Source organism: Oryza glaberrima, chromosome 10, assembly GCF_000147395.1.
Source record: "Oryza glaberrima chromosome 10, OglaRS2, whole genome shotgun sequence".
Taxonomy (NCBI): Eukaryota; Viridiplantae; Streptophyta; class Magnoliopsida; order Poales; family Poaceae; genus Oryza; species Oryza glaberrima.
Window position 1 is genome coordinate 14,115,982 of NC_068335.1, and position 24,016 is coordinate 14,139,997.

At 40.9% G+C, this 24,016-nt stretch overlaps 3 protein-coding genes across 4 annotated transcripts; 2 read left to right on the plus strand and 1 right to left on the minus strand.

Annotated features, from left to right (window-relative positions):
- Nucleotides 1-2,266: 2,266 nt before the first annotated feature.
- On the minus strand, nucleotides 2,267-6,282 carry LOC127785711 (uncharacterized). 2 transcript variants are annotated; one of them, XM_052313108.1, is made up of 10 exons: nucleotides 6,006-6,282; nucleotides 5,371-5,435; nucleotides 4,661-4,757; nucleotides 4,420-4,548; nucleotides 4,031-4,139; nucleotides 3,807-3,951; nucleotides 3,573-3,615; nucleotides 3,007-3,180; nucleotides 2,747-2,855; nucleotides 2,267-2,645 (listed from the first exon to the last, which is right to left on the minus strand). In XM_052313108.1, exons 1-9 carry the CDS (start codon nucleotides 6,177-6,179, stop codon nucleotides 2,775-2,777), a joined length of 1,017 nt encoding a protein of 338 aa, XP_052169068.1. In that variant the 5' UTR covers nucleotides 6,180-6,282; the 3' UTR covers nucleotides 2,267-2,645; nucleotides 2,747-2,774. The 2 variants fall into 2 exon arrangements, with proteins under 2 accessions (XP_052169068.1, XP_052169069.1); XM_052313109.1 differs by lacking the exon at nucleotides 6,006-6,282 and adding an exon at nucleotides 5,507-5,981.
- Nucleotides 6,283-13,566: 7,284 nt separating this feature from the next.
- LOC127786063 (flowering locus K homology domain-like) lies at nucleotides 13,567-19,568 on the plus strand. The gene is made up of 7 exons (XM_052313388.1): nucleotides 13,567-13,638; nucleotides 14,364-14,697; nucleotides 15,249-15,480; nucleotides 17,043-17,194; nucleotides 17,304-18,011; nucleotides 18,155-18,346; nucleotides 18,995-19,568. The coding sequence occupies exons 2-7, from the start codon at nucleotides 14,383-14,385 to the stop codon at nucleotides 19,154-19,156; spliced, it is 1,761 nt and encodes a 586-aa protein (XP_052169348.1). The 5' UTR covers nucleotides 13,567-13,638; nucleotides 14,364-14,382; the 3' UTR covers nucleotides 19,157-19,568.
- Nucleotides 19,569-19,717: 149 nt separating this feature from the next.
- Nucleotides 19,718-23,219, plus strand: LOC127786255 (myosin-binding protein 1-like). Its single transcript, XM_052313592.1, has 4 exons — nucleotides 19,718-19,912; nucleotides 20,131-20,873; nucleotides 20,975-22,310; nucleotides 22,811-23,219. The coding sequence occupies exons 2-3, from the start codon at nucleotides 20,378-20,380 to the stop codon at nucleotides 22,273-22,275; spliced, it is 1,797 nt and encodes a 598-aa protein (XP_052169552.1). The 5' UTR covers nucleotides 19,718-19,912; nucleotides 20,131-20,377; the 3' UTR covers nucleotides 22,276-22,310; nucleotides 22,811-23,219.
- Nucleotides 23,220-24,016: the final 797 nt, after the last annotated feature.

Genomic DNA, 24,016 nt, shown 5'->3' on the forward strand with positions numbered 1-24,016 from the left:
AAAGTTAGCGTAAAGTGAAATTCAATCTAATAATAATAAATCAAAATTAGTTGTATTATGTGAATTTTATCGTCTACTATATTGGGAGTGTCTAGATTGTAGCACACGTCATGCCAAATTTATTTTCACTATTTTCCTCATTTTCTATACTTTTACAACTTTTATGTGTTTTTTAGATTTTATAATATTTTCCTGCAATTTTCAGTTATCCGTAAAAATATTGTGTACAGTGAGTTGTGAATTATAGATACCCTATTATCGCGAGTTGTATTGTCTACTACTCTACTATCTTTGAGAGTGTCGATATAAATAATTTTCCCTTACATTTTACAACTTTCATGCATTTTTTTATACTTTTTAAACTTTTCTTTTAATTTGAAATTGTTAGACATTCCCGTATGTCAGAACGAAAAAACAGGCGGGAGGATTCCGCTCCGTTGCCGCCAACAAAATCATAGTGCGCGCCAACAAAATTCAAAGTTCGTGCCAACGGAGTGAAAACGGAAGTATGGAATTCAGTCATGTTACCGTGCTCCAGGTGGTCCCACACGGTAACTTCCCTGTTGCCGGGTGTTTCGTGGTAGCGCACGGTATTGTTGGGACGTTACCGTGTTCCTAGTCCTACACCCGGTAAGTTACTGGGTGTTTTGTTAAACCCACGGTAGCATCTGGGTGCACACGGGAGCTTTCCCAGCTCTAGTAGTGCGACAGCTTGGGCGGGGGTGGGGCGGAGGAGGAGATGGTTGAGCGTGCCGCAGAGGTCCGCCACGACGTCCCCGTTGCTACGGGTGAGCCCGCACCACGCCTGGCTCTCGGCGGTTTTGCTAAAAATTTGTCGACAAATTTTTTGTTAGAAATCTCCCAAATTTTCCACCGTCCAAATTGCATTATGATTTGTGCTAGCTGTCCGTTACAACCAAAAAAAGGACTACTATAACCTCCGTGGGAGTCGATCCCATGATCTGATGCTTTGAACGTGAAATATTTTGCTAGCTGAGCAAGAAGGAGCAACTAATTGTTTCACCAAAACAATACTTACTTATTAGTTATACTGTATTAGTTATACTGTATGTACATATTAATTATATTATTAGTTACACTATAATTATATATATTAGTTACATTGTACTTACATATTAATTACATATTAGTTACACTATTATAGTGTATAATTACACTATAGTTACATTCGTAAGTACAATGTAACTAGGGTGTAATTTTTTTAAAAAAGCTTTTAGTGTAGTTACACTATAATTATATATTAGTTACACTGTACTTACATATTAGTTACACTATAATTACACTATAGTTACAAATGTAAGTATAGTGTAATTAGGGCGTAATTTTTTTTAAAAAAGCCTTTAGTATATGTGCTGACAAGTAGTTAGTTTTGTGGCTTGGATTAACACGCCTTAATCTACACTATACGCGTTGCTTTTTAATTTGGCTAGCAAGTTGGCCGTTTGGTGGTTAGAAAAATCTGTGTGATTTTATAACAAAAATCTGTCGGGTGTTATATAGATAGATCCGGCTCTCGGTGGTGGCCTGACAGAACCGCTCCTCCAGGCCTCCTTCAAGAGTAGGCTTGATTGATGAATAGGCCGAATACATGCACGCGAAGGAGAAGGGCCAAATTTATTTATGGGCTGAATTCATTCAAGGAAATGATGTGGGCAAAGGAATATGTGCACTTTGACTCCCTTAACTAGTGGCCAAATCTAATTCGTGGGACTCAAAGTGGACTTAATTTCCGTGGGCAAATTCATTTTTGGCCCATTGAAAGAGTACTGCTATATGTACAATCCAATTATACAACTAGAGACATGCAACCATAAATCAATCAAAGGAAATCATGTTTATATTATTGTACCCATTTACAACCATTGATCAAATTCAGTCGCACGTGAGTTGGACAGTTGGGTCATATACATGGCAATTTCCTTGAAGGAATGGTCATCTTTATGTCTAATTTACTGAACGAACCTAATTAAGGTTGTGTCTTTTTTGTTCCTGACTCATCTCTCGTTTTCCACACTTTTTTCAAACTGTTGAGCGGTTCCTTTTTTTTTTTTCAAAAAATTCCTATACGAAAGTTATTTTAGAAAAATCATATTAATTCATTTATAAAATAAGTTAGCTAATACTTAATTAATCATGCATTAATGTGTCGTTCCACAAGATTAGTTCCCAGCACCAAGGAAAGAACGCAGCCTTAGCTCATTTACGGAGGCCTGTTTAGTGGTCCATTCACGACGGATTCGGCCCATTAGCTCCATAATAATGATTTCGATAAATTTGAATCTAAGACAAAATGTATACACTGCGATAACTATTGCGATAAAATCTAAGGTGATCATACTAACTTACTGCCTAACTTAACCAGGTAGCTATAGCTTGTCATGCAGATGCAGTGAAGCTTCTGTTGTACAACGATGAAGCTACAGATCGAAGACTTTTTCCATCGCCAGAACAGCATCATCCTCCAGCAAATTTGAATGGTACCTTCTGAAAATTCCCCAAATATCACCTTTCAAAAGTTTGAATCAGCTAGTTCTTCAGAAAGCTGCCATTGCTATTCCCATCTTCAGAAAGCTGCCTTTGCTAGTGAGTGGCCCTGGCCTTGGACGTGCCCAATAGGCTATTTACTGCGCACGCACACAGGCAATAAGATATCCACGATGTTCAAATGGACTGAAAAATATGACACATTCCAAACATCCTTCATGGTTTCTGAAAGTTTAGTTACCATATGAGAGCAAAACATCGCATTTTACTCATTTTCCAAATAACCTTAATGCGAGGGCATAAACATCCTTCTTCTTTGCTGATGTAGCTTCACTCACCATTTTCACTGCCTACATTAGAAAAACATTATTTCAGAATTAAAGAAAATAAGATATGATTGTATGACCAGTACCTTGTGTGTATTTCTTAAAAACAAAAAACCATAGAACCGAAACATTGCTGAAGACTTGAAAGGCATCAAAAGCTAAGTTGAATGCACACCGCTGACAGAGGATGTCCCTGCGTCATCAATTCTCTGAGTTCATGCTCAAGGAAATCCTCAGATGGAGTTTCATCAGCTGAAATTAACTTTCCCTCTATGAGCACTGTAATTTCTCCCTTTGGCTGCCGAGTTGCAAAGGCTTCATTTGCTTCACCAATAGTTCCCCGCCAAAACTACAAGATGTATGTCAAATTCAGGACTACAAAGAGAAAATAAGTAAATACAAATATTTATGAGTCCACCATGTAGAATATAAGGGTACAGCTTGGTCTACAGATAATACACAAACAATTCAGTATAGCTGATTGGCATGAACAAGACCGCATATTAGTTTCTTAATTCAGAGTCAATACCAAGTAGAATCTGACCAGTAGCACTTCGCAGTAGGTTCAGCAATGTAAAGCTGGAAATGACAGCACTACAAGTTAAGAGTACCTGCTTATAGTGGGTGGGATATACCATCTGCTGTAACTACCAGCTGAAGTATATTTATTTTATTTGAAGAAACAGCTCTAGTATTTTATTGAAGATTGAAATATAAACAGAGTAAAAATTTGTTGATTACCTCTTCGTGTAATTTCGTTATCTCCCTTGCAATAACACATGACCTGAATATCAATACATAAACAAAAGAAAGATCAACAACGCATGCATAACACATTAGCACCACATACAAATGGGATGCAGCATAGAGTGCAGTATTTCAGTTGTTTATATAATACTACTACAAATTCCACAAAAAGAAATTCCAGATCATGCAATAAGCAATGATATACATGGGTGACAGAATATCAATTACCTAGAATCACCAAATGATGAAGCAGCATCAGAAAGAAATTGGTGAATTCCATGGGGAGGAACATAGAAAATTTGTGTGGCAGCTTGACAGGCAGATATTTCAAGCCTTTCTTTTCTTGATCGAGCATGCTTTGGTAAAAACCCCACTAGAAATGAAATATCAGAACTAACAACAAATATTGTTCATTGTTGATAAATAAAGTAAGTACATAATCATTTTATTACCAAATGTAAATTCATCAGTTGGCAAACCAGATGCAGAAAGAGCAGCTATTGCAGCAGACGGCCCAGGAATGGGGATAACAGGGATTCCCTCAGTAGCACATAGTCTAGCCTGTAAGCAACAGTACAACATGCTTAACATCTCACACATCTAGAAGCAGCATCGGGCTTTAAAAAGAACAGTCTCTGATGCTGTTACTGCTAACTTGAGTAGTGTCAACTAACTGATAGCACATGTAGAATGTGCTTCAATAATATTGTTATTTGCAGGGCATTTCACTATTAGACACTATTCATTGCCTATTTGTTTATTCATGGTTTAAGAGAGTAGCAGGATGTACTATTCAAACAGATTGGCAAGTATGAATGGTCAAAGGAGTGAAGTGATTTACCAGTTCCATGCCAGGATCACTAATTCCAGGAGTACCAGCATCACTAATCAATGCAACTGCTTCCCCTTCATGAAGTCTCTTTAAGATATTAGGCTCTCTTTCACGCTCATTAAACTTATGAAAGCTGAGCTGCAAGGTTTACAGTTTAGACTAAGTTCAATGGCACTCATCACACAACATGGTGCAAATGTGCAACTACTTGTGATTCATGAACAAAAACATTAGAATGCAGTTAACTCACAAGAGGTGTTTTGATGTTATAATGTTGAAGTAGCTTTCCAGAATGCCTTGTGTCTTCTGATAGTATCACATCAGCACATTTGAGGATACGCAATGCCCTGCAGCAAGGACCATCCAAGCTTAAAGCTAGGAGCATGTTTCAGGAAAGGAGCACACGCTCCAGTTACAGCCTATTACTACATGGAGGTAGCCTCAAGGTTCAGCCAAAACAACTATGTTTTGTTTTTCCTTTTTCTTCTTCTTTTTTTTTTTTGTGCAGAACAGAAAGCATGCCCTCCCTGATATTTTCCTCATGGTAAAAAGTAAAGGGGATTGATAAAAAATAATAATAACTGATGCTAATTGTGCTATCAAACAATTAAAGTTTTTTTTTTCTCCCTGTAGAGATTTTAGCAGAACATTGCTCTATTTCCTCTTTTATTCTAAAAGAAGTGCTGCTAATCAGCTGATTGCCTATTCACAAATTTTGTTAAGAGTTTACAACAATTGTATAATCAGACAAGTCCCAATACTTTCGCCTTTTCTTTTTAAGTAAAACGGCATACCACTGTCAGTTCTATTACCCTGGTATACCCTTATGAATCACTAGATATTATGACATAGACATCAAAATTCAGAAGATATTTCGTAGGCGTCAGCTTGATGACCAAGTGTTTTCCCACACATAAAAATGTTTGCAGATTGACCCCATAACAGATTAAAAGCTGATACCTTAAGGTGATATCCTCGAGGTTCCCGATTGGCGTTGCCACAAGATACAGCCCAGAATCCAAATCCTGAAGATTGTAATAGATCAACAACAGACATCATGGAATAGTCATGGACAATCTAATTGACCAATATGTACATATTCCCCACAAAATACAGTACGAAAGCATTCTTGCGTTCTACTCCAGTTCTCCAGTTCATACAGAAGAGTAGAAGACACAAGCACCTGCATAAAAAGCAACATTCCGAACAACAGCTCTTATTTCACTTGAGAGCTGAGAAAGTTCCTCATGGTCCACAGGTACGAATTTATGCTTGCTCAAACATTAGAAGAACATCCGCTCGCAATTTGGCACATAGTAATGCATGAAAAACACACTTATCTTAACAATTGCTAAATGTCTTAATACTCATAAACCAAAACTACACCTTCCACATCACCTATGATTTTAGTTCTACGGCCCAAACCAATGCGTTGTTCTGAAAATACCATTTTTTTTCTAGCTCTTCTGAGATGCACTCACACAGTGAAACCCCCCACGCCCACACATACTGAGGCCATCCACCCGTGAGAAAACTTTGCAAGAGAAGTGAAAGAAAATCATAAGCGGATGTACTAATGGAGACGGAGAGGTCACCGGTTCCGAGGCGGGTGACTCCAGCGAGCTGCCAGAGGCGGAGGCGGCGGCGGCGGTGGAGAGGCGGCCGGCGAGCGGAGCCGTCGCAGTCGTGACGCGGAGAGGGAGGAAGGGGAGGCGGCGGGGTGCCGTTAGGTTCAGGGCGAGGGCCTGGAGGCGGAGCAGCGACGCCATGGGCTGCGGCGGCGGCGGCGGCGGCGGCCGGAGAGGGAGGCGAAGCGTCGCCGCCGTTTGCTCCCGGAGCGAGAGGGGCTGGAGAAGTGGGGAGTAGATATTGTGGTGGGGGCTTCGCTACCGTTGGATCCGATCTGGACGGCCCATATTGGCCCAGGGTTTAATTTTCTGGGCCTTTGCCTATTTCTCCCAGGTAAACCTGCATTTTTAGGATCGTTTTCACCGCGATTTTTTGTTTTAATAAAAAGTAGAAAATGGCGCTGGCTAGTTAACCGGTATAGGCATATGTAAAAAATGAATAAGCATTCAATAAAGCCGTTATATATTGTAAAATTTATCTAAAGCTCTCCTAATTTGTAAAACCGTTATATATTGTAAAATTTTGAAATCCTAATTTTTTTTCAACAAAATTTTATGAATATTCAAATGTTACTTACAACTTGTGTTTTATCTGATTTTTGCAATGTAAAAAATCATACATAATAATCGATACCATTGGACAACCTATCAAATATTGTCAACCACAAGTTAGCCTAGCCATTATTATGTTTTACGAATTAACATTGAAAATCTATATGTCTGTTGACGCACCCGTTCGTTAGCCCCTATTCTTGTCACTCACTAAATATACACGTTAGTGGTGCGTCCACCAAATTATAGCCATTGTATAACGTTAGTTTACTATTCTATTTAGGAATATTATATAGTATTTATAAAAATAGATTAAGTTCTATAAAATCCGTGCAGAAATCATATGTTCAAAATTTAGTTACAATAATTCTTAGTTGTCGGTTAGGTTCCTAGGTGTGTTCGGGAGGAAGGGTTGGGAACCCCTCCTCCCCGGCACGCAAAACGAAGCTTGTATTATTGCATGATTAATTAAGTATTAACTATTTTTTTTAAAAAAATAGATTAATATGATTTTTTACAACTTTCATATAGAAAGTTTTTGCATAAATCACACCATTTAGCAGTTTGAAAAGCGTACGCGCGGAAAACGAGAGAGGTGGGTTGGGAAAATAGGGGAAGAACACAGCCTTAGTGTCCACAGTATACCTTTCCTCCCAAATATTCCATCCGGCCATAAATATTTGTTATTTAGAATAAGGTTTGATTAAACTTTGAAAATTTAACCATCATTTTTAAATACAATAAGTTTGACAATACTTTTAAACGTAAATCTACACATACTTTTTTATTGAGAATTAGCAAATTATTGTTGATTATCAATTTTTTTAAAAAAAATGGACCAAATATTGTCCTAAACTTATAATATTATGACCAAAGGGTGTACTGAAAATCCATTGGCGCATATATAGTACGTCCAGCACAAATTCACACCTGGATTTTTAATTTCTTTCTCTATATCTCAAGCACATCTAATAACTTTACATATTTGATATGTGTAATATGGTATCATATAAGTTATGTGATAATAAACTTTAAGGTGTGAAATGATTTTTTTTCCGTGCAATCCTCATGACAGCGGAGAGCTAGCTTGCTCAAACTTGAAGCCACGCTCACAATGTACTTATGTACCAAGAGTCGAAGACTCCAAAGAAGAGATCAAGAGACCAGAAAAGTCTTACCAATTGAAATGACCACAGGTGATGCTCAAAATTAAAGAGCTAACATGCATAAATCCGATCACAAAAGCGTTTCTATCCAAATTACATCTAGTTAATAAACTAAGTAACCACAAAGGTATCGTAGCATCGTCCCCACAAGGTTATAAGTTAAAAGGTCTTAGAACTAATCATTAGTTTACTTTCCAAAGTCACAGCGCAAATTGATCTTTCTCGATCATTTTCTTTATCAACCATAACTAGTAGCGTCACATCATGCATATGGGTGTGTTTGGTTACCTGCATCAAACCTAACTTGTATCCACGCATGCAATTGTCAAATGTTTGGTTGCCCGCGCCCCCTACAAGGCCTGGCGCTGCACATGCATATAAAGGCCTCCCGACTCCCAAGCCAGGCCCAAGAGGAAGCCGGAATTGAGCTTCACTTTAGAGCTTGGCTGAGCGCGTACAAGTGCGAGGATGAGCGGTTGCAGTGTGGGGATGCATGAGTTGGTGCGGTGTGGGGAGAGGGGGTCACACATCCGATCCAGTAACCTCCCTCTCATTTGCTTGCTTGGTGCCTCACGAATCGTCCTCATCTCCACTATTGTTAGCCATCATCCGTCGCCATATGACCACTGTCATCGTCATCACCACCTACCATGCAACGTCGATAGTTGCTTTCCTATCCCTTCTCCTCACTAGCCTCCGGCCTCCCTTCGGGACAAACGACAGTGCTTGAGGGATGCCTTGGGGATGATAGATGGCCTCCATCTTCTTCCCGTCGGTCGTCGCCTCCATCTTCCACGCCGGTCACCAAAACTCTTCCTCACCAATGACCACCGCATTTCAAGTCTCTGTCGCCCCTTTTTGACCCCGCAAAACACTAGATCTAGCTAATGGCCAGGATTGGCGCCGTTGGATCCAACTCAGAGGACAGTATATAAATGTTCTTGACATGCTATTCTGAGTTTTTTTTCCCAATCATGCAAGACATACACATACTACACGTCTACACCACAAGTATACACATGTAAATATACCCCGTTAATACATGCTAAAAGGACTATAGCTCCTAAATCTCACTAAATTCTTCTATATGAATGGTGTCCAAAAATAGCAAGCTAGAGGAGTAGATGACAGCCCAAGGAGGCAAAGAAAGATGATCCCGAATCTCACTAAATTCTTAGATAGGTCATTTTTTCCTGAAAGCATTGAATCATAGGATCAGGATCCTATCGGATTCGGATTTTACAAAAGTGCATATTTTTTTATAAAAGATCTGTAATACATTGCAAAAATTAAAGCCTATAACATTAATTTGTTAAATTTAATTGACCTTTTTACTATTCACATTATTTTCGATCCACTTTTTATTAATATAGTACTTACATATAGAATCATATGATTGGGATCCTAATGAGATACTACAACCATATGATCCCACGAGATTGGTAGCATCAGCATATGAATACAAATAGAATAACACGAGATTAATTGTTTCGGCTTGCTAGCTAGGATATCTTACAATATACGATCGGGGATCCTATTAATTAACAACCTTGCTACTACTTATCACTCATTTTGCCTAGTAGCTTTCAATTGAGACAGAATCAGAAATATTCAAAATTTCTTCTCAGAAGCTTGTTGTTCGATCTCCAGGTTAATTTTCATGAACACTATATATCACACAGCAGAAAGTGCAGTACGGTGATAATTGATGAAATGGTGGCTTTGCGTCGTCGTCAGTGGTGCCACCTAACTGCATGCGTGCATGTGTGTCGGCGGCAATCATCTGCAGGCTGCAACAGGGGCAGCAAGCAAAGCTGGATTCTTGGGCTTCACACGTGCGAGCAGGCGAAGCAATCTTGGAAGCGATCTTTCCATGATAGTAAGAGAAAGATCCGTGGCGACGACGACACCACAGCTGATCATGCATGCAGAGCCACAAGCATACTACCTGCAGTAGTTAATGTCGTTGGAAAATTATATCTCTCGGCATGGAAATCGAGAGAAAATCCCGCACGCACGGCTGTTTTCTACCCTTCGCCTGTGGGATTAATGTGATTTAATTTGTGAATATTTTCATAATTAGATGATTACGCGTATTGATCGGTAGCGCCAAATCTTTCCATGTTTTGGATTGCCCCCGATCTCCCTTACCTTCATATTAATAGGGGAGACCGGTGTCATGGATAGATGATGATCTCTCCACGATCATTTTCTCCCTAAAAATCCTCAAACCTTATCTGATCAGTTGAGTGCTAGAGGGAGAACGTACGGCTGTAATGAGACAGTGTAGGTGGAGACCGAAAGGTCACCGCTACTCTGCAAGTGATCGTCGGCGACCCTCTCGGGATCAAGCTGGTGTCTTCACTGCTACGACTATTTCCCCTACACTGACAATACGTGAGGTGGTTCGAGGTTCTACATCCTCTACATCCACTTCGGTTCAAACTAGATCAATTGTAGTGACTTCAAACAACGGTCATTTAAAATCCAATTATGTATTATAGTGATCATAGATGGCTAAGCACTTATGTTAGTGGATCATATAATCTACAAATGTGCTAATATAATTAAACTAATCTTTGTGTTTTGAGAGTGGTGAATGTGATTGCTAGCTAGATAAAAAGGAAAAGCTGATGACGATTTGATGAAGCTGCTGATAAAATTAAAACAATCTAGCTAAGAGAGTAGTGATCGATCAAGATGCTACTAGCTAGCTAGCTTGTCTGAATTGATTTCCTTTCCAACCAATTGATCTAGTATCGTCATTGCTTCACGAGTTAAGGAAGATGAAATCATCAAACTCAGTGCTTCATCTGTTCATCATCGCGTGAAATGTGCAAATGCCTGGAAGAACCAAGAGAGTACTTACCAGTTACCACAGGGCAAGACGAAGATTGTTGCTGGTGCAAAAGGATATCAGAGGAGGTCCAGATGAGCTTCATCACTGTCCGTCTTCTTCCTCTACTCCGACGAGTTGTTGAGGGGAATGAAGCCTGGTCCGAGACCGTCCACGTGTACCCACCACTGTGGCACGATCTCAGGCCAGACGACATTCCTCTCAACAAGATGATCGAGGGGAAGAACTGAAATTAATGGAGGAAGAAGAAAGCTTTTCTCCTATATACTAGCTAGCTACCTGCGTATATATGCAGCAAATGATCGATGCTGCAATGCTTTTCCACAGCCTTACACATGCTTCTTTCTTCCTTTGCTCTCTCTTGCTGTTTTCACACTACACTTCTACACCCAACACACGAAACTGTCAACTGATTTTAAGTTATTTCGGGTTATTTTATGTTGCAATTGTGTCAAGGAGTGCACTGTATGTATACTTAATTAGGAGATTTAATCATGAGCAATATATGCTTGGCAATGGAATTCAGTCATGGGGTGCATCTGCCTTAGTGGTAATCATGAGTAATATATGCCTCATTATCTGAAAAATGAGTAATATATGCTTGGTAATGATCATGCAGATTAAGGCAGAGGAGAAGAACTTCGCAACCAAGATTCTGTGGATGGTCAACTGGATTTGTAAAACTGCAAGCAGGGAGCAGAAAGTCAATTGGCTGGTTATGAAAATTAAGCGATGATTACGCATATTCTCGGTCATGATTAAGCATATAACACATCACTAGCCAGTGAACAAACTAGAAATTTTGCAGTTAACTAATTAGAGTTTAAAAAATTTTTGTCTATGTCTTTCAGGAGTAGTGCTGCATGCATGCAGGGCTCTGACCTGAGCTGATGATTTTATTCGCAAGCAAAGCGTTTGGTTCCTTGCCCTTTGCATTGCGTTTGCACGCCGAGTTGTTTTGATTCCAAGCTTAACACTCAAGAAACTGACCATGAGGCGACCTGCAAGCTAGCTGTAACAACAAAGATCACCTTTTGGCCCTTTTTTTTTGTGTTTTTTTCCTGCATTTTTTAATGTTCTCTTTTGCCCCTTTTTTAATTGATGTTGGACATGCATGCTGCACAAAAATATTTTCGACTAACAAGTTTTTCTGTTTTCTTGGTATCGGAGGTTCAATACAAAAATTATTTCTTTTTCATCAAGCAAATTTTTTTTTCTCTATTTCCATTTATACTCAGAAAATATAAAAATATAAAAAATTATCTGTTTATTAGTGTTAAGCACACAGATTTTCTTTGCTTTGGAGTGAACTAGAATAATAACAATAGTTTAACATGTTTTAAATTTGGAATAAGTTCACTTTGACTCCCTTAAAAGTGACCCGAATCTAATCCATGACCCTAAACCGTAAAACCGGATATCTTCACCCCCAAACTATTGAAACTGGTGCAATTTGACTCCCTTGGTGGTTTTGGAGGGCAGTTTCGCTGACGTGGCGTTGACGTGGCGGTGTTGACCTAGTGTTAACAGTGAAATTTGGTAAGCCCAAAGTTACCTTCGGTTTAGAGTCAGTATCGGCTTCAGAGTTCTAGAATCAGCCGATGGGAGTCAAGTCGCCACGATATCGTGTTCTTGGTGGCGTCGGATCAATCAAAGGAAGCTTATCTAGATAAAGAAAGAAACTAAAAAGGAAAAGATAAAGTTCTTATCGGACACTAAACACACTTTCCTAAAGATAAAAGGAAACTAACAAACTATGCCTAATTAATAGATAACTGTCATGTCGTATCCTTCTTGAACTCGAACTCCGACGAGATCGAGCGAGGGGACGGTGGTCTACGGGCTACAGCTTCGGATCCATCCGCATCGCCAGGATCAGAGCTCCTCGCCGCCATCCTCCACCACCTCCCCGCATCCATCCTCGCATCGTCGTCGCGAGGAGGTGCGACCTCGTAGTCCAGTGCCTCCTCCTTCTCCTCCGTCCCTCCACACGCATCAGCTCCAGCGCAGGAGGACGCGGGACGTTGACGGCGGAGTCATCGAGCAGGTCGAGCGGTAGCTTCGGCGGCGTGCGGGCGATCGCGAGTGCGGGAGGAGGCACCGGCGGCGGTGACAACATGAGCTCGACGGCTCCGCCTCTCCCCTCTCCATTCCTGCCCTTATGCACCGCCGCTGCCTCTCGTGTAACCCACCACCTCCGTTCCTACCTCACCTGCTCTCCTCTCCTCTCCTCTCTCCACTTGGCGAGGTCGATGGTGAGGCCGCCACCGCCGCCGCTCTGGCCCCCGCCCGTCGCCGCCACTGCTCTGGCCCCGCCCACCGCCGCTCCAGCTCCAGCCGCCCATGCTCCCCGCGGCCGGCGAAGGGGAGAGAAGAGAAAGAGAAAGAAAGAGAGAAGGGAGGAAGAAGAAAGGGAGATAGAGGATGACATGTGGGGCCCACATGTCAGTGGGCCCCACAATTTTTTATTTTGTGTGTGAATGACAAATGGGTCCCACGCATATTTTTTATTTCTAATACCACTTAAGCGCCACGTGGAAAGAAGACCGAGTCAATACTGCCACGTATGCGCCACGTCAGCAAAACCGCCCTCCAAAACCACCCAGGGAGTCAAATTGCACCGGTTTTAAGAGTTTGGGGGTCGAGATATCCGGTTTTGTGGTTTAGGGTCATGGATTAGGTTTCGATCACTTTTGAGGGTCATAAAGTGAATTTATTCCTTTAAATTTAGCCCATGACAGACAGATTGGGCCCGTTCCAAACAAGGCCTGAACTGTATGGGCCAGAATTCCGGCCCATCCAAGCAAGGCCTACATCCTCTTTTCGGCCCTAGAAAGCCCACTTCCAACACGGCCCATTTATTCTTTTTTCCGTTTCATTCCTCCGTTCCGTTCCACGCTCTGGCCATCAAAACCCCTCCTCCTCCTCCTCCCCCCACAAAACCCCACTCTCCTTGCTCCGCCCCCGCCGCGTCGCCGTCGCCATTGCGCCGCCGCCGCCGCCGCCGACGCCGTGCGTCGCGAAGGTGATCTCCGCGTCCCTAGCTCTCTCCCCCTCCTCCTCCTCCTCCTCCTCCTCTCTCTCTCTCTCCTACCTTTTCTCCGCTCGCGCGCATGCAAGCGATGCGGCAGCAGCGGCGGCGGCCGTGCTCCGGTGCCGCGCGGGGCGGGGATCGCCGGCCCCATTTCTGCTGGGTTTCGCGGGGTTGGGGACTTACTTGGGTATCGAGCTGGGAGGTGTACGGCTTGTTGGTCTAATCCATGGGGTTATATGTGTCGCTCTGAGTTCTTAAGGCACTAAAGGGGGTTGGTTCGTTTTATTCATTTTTTTTTGTTTGCTTGTTTGTATGCTTTGATGCGTCGGCGTCGCTATAGCGAGTTGTTCTCCGTTGGTGACCGTGTTGGGCTTGGTTCGAGTTTTCGTTTCGGGCAATGCGCAATGATGCTACTTGGTAGTACTTGGGAGCAGAGCTGTACCAGGGGCTAAGCTGATCAGGTTGTTCTTTGCTGCGATTGAGCTTCAGATTACACAGTTCCTTTGTTTGTGGGACTGTTAGGATCCCGGTGATTGAGGCTTGTTATACTGCGTCTGTGTGCAAGCCTTGATTGAGCTCTTGATTTGAGTCGCTCACTGCGGGGTTGATATTCGATGGGATTTTGCCAGGAAATTTTACTTGGTTCCATCATTAAATTGTAGGAATGTCACTATTCAGATTGTTCTCATTACTATTTATCCTTTTCGATGATTCAGTGCTACCAGGAATGCTGGGATGAATTCATATTGTGATAAGAAAGAGGTTACTGTAGCTTTTAGCAAAACTAAAAGGCAAGAGGAGGATGAAGTGATTTGGAGAATAGTAGAACAAGGCGCTACAGATGATGAAGAGTGTGGTGGTACCAACTGTTCGGCTGGCGAAAATAGGGATCCTGGTTGGCCTGGAACGAGTGTCTTCAGGATGCTGATTCCTGCAACTAAAGTTGGCGCAGTAATTGGTCACAGTGGAGAAAGGCTTAGAAGACTGTGTGAGGAAACAAAAGCCTGCGTCCGAGTAATAGGTGGCCACTTTGCTGCTGCAGAGCGAGCTGTAAGTTCTCCATTTAGTAGTATTATTTTTTTTCTTGATCATCCTTGACTTCCCATTACTATTTATACTAGAATGCTGTTTCCTTTTCTGCCTGCAGTATGCTAGCATTTTTTTTTCTTTTTGGCAATGATGATCTTAATTGAGTGCTTGCAATTAAATTTTATAGCATTTGGCCACAAACAATACTGCGGGGTTTCTTTCAGAGAAATGTATGAATGATTCATGATCTGGCTAACATATCAAGTATCAACTAGCAAACCAGAAGTGGACTATAGAATGTACTTATCCTGGATGCAGATGGTTTTTCTTTGCTTTTAGAATGTTGTCCTGTTACGATGTTACTTGTGTTGACTTCCAATCGCTTTTGTGGTAACTGAAATATAACCTCCTATATTGTTTTTTTTTGTCTTTGTACTTTGGATTCTTATATAAGTTGGTCTTTTTCAACATAATTTGTGCAATAGCTTGTGATTCATAAAAATATGGGCATCATTTATGTTTAGTTCAATAATTTCCTCAATTTTGTTTCTTTCAATTTTTTTTATTGGAAGGTAATCATTTTTGCAAAGGAACAACCTGATGAGCCAAAACCTCCAGCTATTGATGCACTACTAAGAGTATATGAGTGTACAATCAATGATGATGGTTTAGATGTGAGATATAACAATATAGTTGTGGCACGGATTCTTACACCAAGTGAACAGGCAGCAAGCCTTATTGGCGATCAGGGTTCAGTGATTAATTATATCAAGAAAGCTTCTAAAACCAACATCCATGTTATTGGTAACTTTCTTACTTTGATGCACCTCTTGGAACCACTAGTTCCTTCTATTGATAAATTTGATATCAGTGGTCTCCAACTCTCCATATATACAGATGCGGGTCTTTGGATGATGCACTAGTGTATCTATAAGCTACATGAATTTCAGCTTACTGAAGCACGCGGTTACTCATGTTGCTTGGTGACTCTACTGCATTGAAACTAAATTTCTTAAGCATGCAGTGATGTTTTAGCCCCATCAAGGAATTAAATGGACTACTACATCAGCATATTCTGTCAAACATGTTTTTGCTGGTTAATTATAAGCTGAGATTGTACCTGTGAAAAAATATGTTCATGCAGGAATAGTTAATATTGCGTGTAGCTATGTACATGTTGTCAGGTGTCCATATTTTCTTATGTGTTAAGAAAGTATTTGTTATGGCCAGTGTTCCGTACTTATGCGGCCCGTCCAACATGACATCCGTTGAAAGCGGACCACTGGCGAGAGATAATTAGTGGATTAGATATCCCTACTTGCTATCTTTGTCTATGTTTCCATTCCATTAGATTGTTTGTTTCCTTTTTCATTAGAGATTCTTGTTAGGGACCATCCTATAAAAGGATCAACCATATTATTTTAAGAATTAATTGATCTTTCTCTTTCTTTTGTCACTCACTTAAATAGTTACAGAGCAAGCAGAGAAGTTAATATACATAATGAACTAGGAGTCGGTTACACTTAAAGGATTCTGATATGGCATGAAAATTATGTGACTAATTAACTTATTTCTTTGAATTTATCAAGCAATATCAACAATAACACAATGATTGCCCATGGATGCAATGAAAAGAAACAGTTTTAAGCATGACTTCATCCATGGCGGATGGAGCAGGGGGCGCGAAGGTGGGGACCCCGGGCCTAGTGCTTTCAGCCCATCATGCCTGCTATGTATTCACGGTCAAATTATCTAGTAACCAAGCAATGGCCACGGCATTGCAACATACAGAGTAGCATTTTAGTTGATCCGTTGATTATTATTTTGCATTTATCGTTCATCTATTACTAGATTCATAAATATGGCTAAACTAAATTACATAGTTTTTCTCAAGTGATATTAGCAATATTTCCTGCACAAATGGCAGTATGAAACAACAAATAAAATCTTGGAGGGATTTTAATCTCATTGATGCCATGGTGATCTGGTAAAACATATGCAAACCATCCTTCTGAATCCTATTTTTTTATTAGTGTTGTTCCACGCCCCCTTCCTCGCCTCTAAATTTTAGCTCTGCGTTTGACACTGACTTCATCAAAACTACAAAATGCAACATCTGTTTAATGCGATGACGCATGGGTTTCATTGCATCCATCATTTGGATAAAATGGGTTGCACTTTTATTTTAAATTCAAAAGTTTCAGTTATGATTGACCTAAATGGTATTATATTAGTTCCATTTGGTGATATGCAGTTTCAGTATCTAATACTACTTTCAAGATTAAACTGCTATTATTTGGTACACTTTACAGCCTTCTATATATAATCTTAATAAGTACTCATTCCATCATGTCTTGACTATGTAGACGGTGACTTGCCACCTGTTGCACTTGAAGATGATATGATTATTGAAATTTGGGGACTGCCTGCAAGAGTGCATCAAGCATTGGAACTTGTTGCTTGTCATTTGAGAAAGTACCTGGTTCATCGAAGTGTCATCCCACTGTTTGACCCCCATGTAAGTTGCCACTATTTTGAACATTTGTTATTTAATGAGCAATTGAGCATACCGACACAGTACATTTTTGTCCTCGCAACATTTAATTCTGAGGAATGATTTTCTTCAGGTGTCTATTCCAATCTCACCTGTGGATATGCCCCCATTCCACTACAGTGACCATCATGAGGGCCTTCTGCACGAAGCTAGTCCAGGCTATTACTCCCTATATGCTGAAGCTTTTCAACTTGAACACCCATGGACTGATACTAGTTATTCAAGGTATCCAATGGAAAACTTTACACATGCTGACATATTTGAATACAGACAAGAAGCACCAGTATTTTTTGGGAGATATCGGTCAGTCACACCTCCACATTATGGGCATGAAGCAGAAGCATATTTATCATCTCCAATGGAATTATGTTTGCATAACAACCTGAATACATATGGATGGGAAGCAACTCCACCAATTGGTCGATCAGATACTGTTGAAAGAATACGCTCCCTTATATCTGTGTATGGAAAACAGGCACATCCACATCCGCTGAGGCAGACATATCAATCAACTAAAATGGAAAAACATCCACACTCGGGGATATCTTTGTACGGAAGGGATGATCATCCAACAAGGGTATCTCCATCACCTGCTACTGAACTACCCCCATCTCCTGCTGTTTCTGCATATAAATGGCAAGTATCTCCATCCTTAAAGATGTATCCTTCAACTAATGTCGAAAACCTTCAACACTGCCGTGTTTCTGCATGCGCTCCAGAAGAACTGCCAAATGTGGTTGTGCCTTCGTTAACTAGTCAATCTCCTGCAGTCACTTCTCAGGTTTGTATGGTTTTTATCATAGACTCTTGCTGACTTGTTTTAATTAGTCCTGTCAACATTATTTACTTCTTGTTTGCTGACATGTTTTTATTGTCTGCGCAACACTATTTACTATCATTTTTGGACGGTGGGCTGCTTGGCAGGTTATAATGAAGATGCAAGTTCCAATTTTCTATGCTGAAGCGGTAATTGGCCCAACTGGTGCACGAATTGATTACATTCGCCAAGCCAGCGGATCAAGCGTCGTGATAAAGGATCTTGATGACAGTGCAATGTCTATTGAGATCACTGGAAGTGCTGCAACAGATGTTCAAATTGCAGAGCAGTTGATAAAGGTAGCAGCAGCTTTTATAATTTTGTTGTTGTTGTTGTACTTACTTCTGATGAAATGACTAGTCTAAGTAAGTTCATTGCATTTCTGTTGACATAACTGGTCTTTACTTTTAGACAAGGTTCTATTTCTGTTTTATGAAAAACACAACATGACTGCAATCCTCTCTTTTGTGGGTATTGCTTCCATTTATTGTAGGCAAAATTGGTTCTAGAGTAGCCAATTTTTCCTTTATTGTAAATATAGTTCAATATCTAGTTTTCAATCTTATTTTACCTACTGGACAGCTAATTAATTGTATAAGATTCCATGTTTCCGCAAACAGACCACATATTGCTATTCATCTAATGCTCGCTAGCCCAGTCCTTGTATGGAAAATCAGGGTGCTGGTTGCTGTCCTGGTGTATCAGGTTCTAGACTCTTCGTTGATATGCATGAACTTTGACCTGAATAGCAGCTCAGTACCCTTGAAAGTTCAACCACTTGCTACCGGGACTGCTTTTTGCTTTTTGGAATTGCACCTTGGTTTCTGTAGTTTTACCACTATTGTGCTGAGAGCCTGAGGCTGTAAGATGAATTCCACGCTTGTACGTTTGCCTTAAAAATATCAATGTTGCCCTACCACTCTCCTGACCATCGTTTTCTTTTCCAGAACTTCATGGCTGAAGCTGCTGCCGCTTCCCCTGATCACAGTTATGACTTCATTCCATCACATTTGCCAGCACCGAGATCTCCAGAGCCAGATATTCCAACTACTTCACTCACTCGCAGAGCAAGCTGTTTTACAGAACCTCGCCTGCAAGCGACCTACTGAGTTCCCAAGAGTTCTCTTTCTGCACATAGTCCCTACACCGGCAATACAGGAAATCCGCGAGAGTACATTCCCAGAAAGTTTTGATATCCATCCTCAGATGATTAATATGCGCCCCCTTTTTGAACCCCCAAGACTTGTATCTAATATTTTCTTTTTCTTTGGCTTTTAGCCATAGACTTTGATCCATGAGTTAGAAATTGACTCTGATCCATGAGTTAGAAATAGACCTTGATCCATGGGTTAGAAGTCTGAGATTATGGTATAGGACAACAATTTTTTGGTGGATTCAGGGTAAGTGATGTACAAGATATGTGCCCTCAGATGTTTGAGAGACAGTTTGTATTACATGACAACATGCATTATGTTATCTACAAACTAAAATTCACTTTTAATTCCTTGTTAACTGCTGATGTGTGACCTGACTGTTAAAAGCTGCTGCCATGTCAATGGATGCTTGGGTGTTGCATAGCTTGCATTGATCTATTTTTGTATGTGTGGCCATGCTTGAATCTCTCGCCTGACATTCAGACTTCAGACATTACAAGGGGAAAATGCCGGGTTTAGAGGAGAGCAAGGCAGCCATTCTGTTCCTCCTTTCTCTCTCCTCTCTTCGTCCCTGCGTAGAGAGGGAGAGAGAGAGAAGGAACCCCTTTTGCCTCCTCTTTCCTGCCAAGAACCACATTTTCCCCCAATCTTTCTTCAGATTTTCCACACAAATCTGTACGCCTTTTCGGTCTAAAGAAAAATTCAGCATCGGTATGTTCAATCACCCTGTTATGTATTTCTTAAAATTCCTTGAAAAATCATTGGAACAATCTTTGTATGAATGTGAAAATGCTGTGATGTTACATGTAATCAATTGCGCTGCAAGTAATTTCTTCTCAAGATTATTCAGGAGTTTTTCCCCTGTTATAACTGGTGAAAATTTTGGATCCTTGCTCATATTTTCCTCCTTTTTTTGTCTGAACAATCAGATATTGGTGTCTTTCTGCAAGAAAGGTGGGCATTGGCAGCACCAACGCTCCATCCATTTACCTTCTGAGCAAACAGCTTCCTGTGAAGATCACCTTTTCTTGGTGCTGCAATCTGCATTGGCACCAAATCAAGATTCAACATTTGCTCCCATATCATCAAACCAAGATTCAGCAGTGTGATTTTGGTTGCCTTGAAGCTGCATTGAGGAACCTTTCATGTGATTTTTTTGATGCACATTGATCATCCATGGCTGCGAAAAACCATGCGAGATCCCAGGACTTCTGGAGGAGATTCTGGTCCATGCTGTCTTATGCTTGCAGCGAGCTTTGCTTGATCATCCTGCTCCATGTGGCCGCAGGAGCATCCTACCTGGCGACGAGGTTGGCGCGCATCCACAAGCTCAAGATGCCATGCATCCTGTGCACAAGGATGGATCATGCCCTTCATGGGAAGCCATGGTTCTCTTCGGATTTGGTCTGCGCCGCGCATAGGTCGGAGATATCATCTCTGGCATACTGCAGTAGCCACAACAATCTTGCACAATGTGATGATCTCTGCAAAAGATGCACTGTAGCAACGAATGATGTGGTGGACACAAGGAGATCGAAATCCAGGCAGCTGTGTTCTTGCTGTTCGGAGCCATTCACCAAGGCGCGCAATGCGCATAGGATTTCTGAGACTGCCAGTGTTTCTGGGGAGATCAACCGGGAACAAATCCCTGCAGATCATTCAAAAGATAAGGGTAAGTTCACTTGTCTGAACTACTGTACTTCAGATTCTCTTATAACTGAATCCTTTTTAGAGGTTCACCGAGTGAATCCATTGTGTTTTTTTTTTTTGTAGCCTTTGTGGTGGGTATTGAGGAGGTGAATGAATCTGATAGTTCACCACGAACATATGAACAATCCACAAAGAACAATGGCGCTTCTGGAAATGCTGGGACTGCAAAGCTAGCACCCAGTGGATCTACTGTGCCTATGCGCGTTTTCGTCGATCGCAACAGCAGCGTAAAGAACGGTTTCATAAGTAGGGCCAATCTTTCATCACCTCGGCCATCACAAATAATCTCTGCCAAGGACAGCAATTCAACCACTCAGCAAGAAGTGAAGGCATTCCTTTCACAGATGTCTACTGTAAGGGGCATTGACAGTTCTTGGAGTGATGGAGCTCCTAGCCCCGGAATCAATGCGCAAACCGATGAAAGCAATGCCAATGGCAGGAGGCCATCCCTCGAGAGGAACTATTCTGTGATAGAACCATCGGATGCGAACCTCGCTGATGAAGTTGAGGGAGAGAGCTCTCCTGAGAACCTGAAGCGGCTTCTTGAGCTCAACAAGAAGTCGATGAGTGCTCTCTACAAAGAGCTTGAGGAAGAACGTAGCGCTTCGGCGATCGCGGCTAGCCAAGCAATGGCCATGATCAATAAGTTGCATGAGGAAAAGGCTGCAATGCAGATGGAGGCACTGCAATACCTGAGGATGATGGAAGAGCAGGCCGATCATGACCACGAAGCGATTCAGAATCTTCACGACTTGCTTACGGAGAGGGAGAAAGAATTACTTGACATGGATGCTGAGCTTGAGAACTTCAGGAGGCTAGTCCAGAATGAACAATTCAATGGCGGGAAACATGATATCGCTGGCATAATGAATGAAACAGACATGCCGTTTGAGGTCTTGAATGACTTGGGCTACACGAAGAACACCATGTCGGGTTTCGAAGACGAAATGGCGTATATTTTGGAATCGATAAGCAGATTGGAGGATAAGCTCTGCGTCTCCACAAACAGACTTGCTTCTGACGATGCCAAAATTAATCAAGAGGGATTGATAGGAGGGGCTGATTTTGGGAGCTCACCAACGCATGGTGAATCAACTTCTGATCAGCAAGATGATGGAAACAAATCTGTTCAGAACCATAAGGATAACTGTTCTTGTTCTCATCCAGAGGATGGGAAAACGAGTGATGCAAATCTTAAGGATGAAGTCTCACTGTTGCATACGAGATTGCAGGCACTTGAAGCTGATCAGAAGTTTCTTAAGCATGTGTTAAACTCCCTAAGGTGTAGCCCTGATGGACTGCAGTGTGTACAGGAGATAGCCAGCCATTTACTAGAGTTGAGAAGAATTGCAACTCAGAGATAGTTTTTCCCCCTGATTTCACACCTTCTGGTCATGAGGTAATAATTATTCTAGGTACCATTTCATAGCAGTGAGCTATTATTTTAAAGTTTCCTTAACATTTTGAAAAAAAAACGGAAGGATTTTATCATTTTATGAGGTAGTAATTGATTTACCAAAAACATGTAACCTGATAAAACAGAAGCCTATATAAAGAAGATTCTAGAAATATATCCATGGTAGGAGCTACCAAGGAAATGCACATTCATAATTGATGCAAAATTAATGCAAGTGTTTTCATACACTGATAAGTGACACTAATAATTCTGGCCCATCTGTATGTCAAAAGATGGATCTGGATTAGGTTCTTTCTGCTCCATTGCTGAATACCATCAGGTTTTAGCTATGTTTGCGTTATTCTCAGTACATTAATCCCTCCTGTCATTTCTTTGATATTCAATTTCTTTATATAATTTAATTATAGGATTGCAAATGTTGTCCATGAATGCTCTGCTTAACCATAAATCATTGACAACTTTGGCCTAACCTTTTCTTGCAGCTCTTCTCATGTAGTGCTACAGACCTTCATGGTGCTTCTTGTTAGAGCAGCATTGAAGAGGTCTAGAAATCGATGTCGGTGAAAGATCATCTGAAATGAGGAAAAGGAGCATGCACTGACAAAAAAAACTTCCATTCCTTGTACTAATCTTCAAGTTTTCATTGACCAGGCTGGCCCCCTGTTGCTGTAATTCTGTCACTGCTTCAGTAAATTACTGAAACAGACAAAGGCATCTCCTCTATATCGATGTGATTGCTGTTAGGAGCAAGTTTGTAACTGTAGATGTAACTGATGCTTGCGGTTCTTGCAAAAGAGGAGTTTAACTAGTAGAATATATACAGTGTTCATATCAAATTAATCAATGTCTCCTTGCTTCAGAAATGCAAGGTTTTCTGCCTCATCCAATTAATTTTCTCCATACGTTTAAATTTCTTTTTCCATTCCTGCTGATTGTGTGATGCCTGATGAGAGAATTGCAAATGGGATTTTCTTGTGCTATTTTCCCAGGCATATATGAGTGGCCGGTTATTTCCACAGGAATTCGTCATCCGCCACTAGCAAACTACTATTTTAGATTGAACCTAGTCCACTTGAGCTTTTATTCCTTTCTGTATTGTTGCCCAAAAGTCAAGATCCAAATCTGAATTTCACGGCTTGAAGTAATTACGTCCTTATCTTGCATATTGTTGCAGACCATTTAGTCTCAACTCCCGAGCTTTTGGACTGCATATCTCATGGAAATTTCAACAATCTACTCCCTCCGTTCCTATTTACTACTCCCTTCGTATTTTAATGTATGACGCCGTTGACTTTTCGATCAACGTTTGACTATTTGTTTTATTCAAAAGTTTTATGCAAATATGAAAATATTTATGTCCAGCTTAAAAGAATATTTGATGACGAATCAAGTCACAACGAAATAAATGATAGTTACATAAATTTTTTAAATAAAACGAATGGTCAAACGTTGGATAAAAAGTCAACGGCGTCATACATTAAAATATGGAGATAGTAATAGTCACTGTTGACCAATATCGTTGCAACTTTGATAATTACCAAGTTTTTTTTTTGTTGAACGAAAATTGTGGTATGGTTATGTTTAGCATGCAACATGCTTGGATAATATCTTATGTTTTCATATATATACAAATGTGTTGCAAAAATAAGAATGGCCAAAGTTTACATATGACCAATGTTGATGATAAT

Excerpts from the sequence above, each read along its gene's own strand:
- LOC127786255 (XM_052313592.1), top strand. The coding sequence starts at position 20,378 with ATGGCTGCGAAAAACCATGCGAGATCCCAGGACTTCTGGAGGAGATTC. Across the intron at positions 20,874-20,974 it reads AGATCATTCAAAAGATAAGG|CCTTTGTGGTGGGTATTGAG; the intron begins GTAAGTTCACTT and ends TTTTTTTTGTAG.
- LOC127786063 (XM_052313388.1), top strand. The coding sequence starts at position 14,383 with ATGAATTCATATTGTGATAAGAAAGAGGTTACTGTAGCTTTTAGCAAA. Across the intron at positions 14,698-15,248 it reads TTGCTGCTGCAGAGCGAGCT|GTAATCATTTTTGCAAAGGA; the intron begins GTAAGTTCTCCA and ends TTTTATTGGAAG. Across the intron at positions 18,347-18,994 it reads TTGCAGAGCAGTTGATAAAG|AACTTCATGGCTGAAGCTGC; the intron begins GTAGCAGCAGCT and ends TTTCTTTTCCAG.
- LOC127785711 (XM_052313108.1), bottom strand. The coding sequence starts at position 6,179 with ATGGCGTCGCTGCTCCGCCTCCAGGCCCTCGCCCTGAACCTAACGGCA. Across the intron at positions 4,140-4,419 it reads GTGATCCTGGCATGGAACTG|GCTAGACTATGTGCTACTGA; the intron begins GTAAATCACTTC and ends TGTTGCTTACAG. Across the intron at positions 3,952-4,030 it reads AACTGATGAATTTACATTTG|TGGGGTTTTTACCAAAGCAT; the intron begins GTAATAAAATGA and ends TTTCATTTCTAG.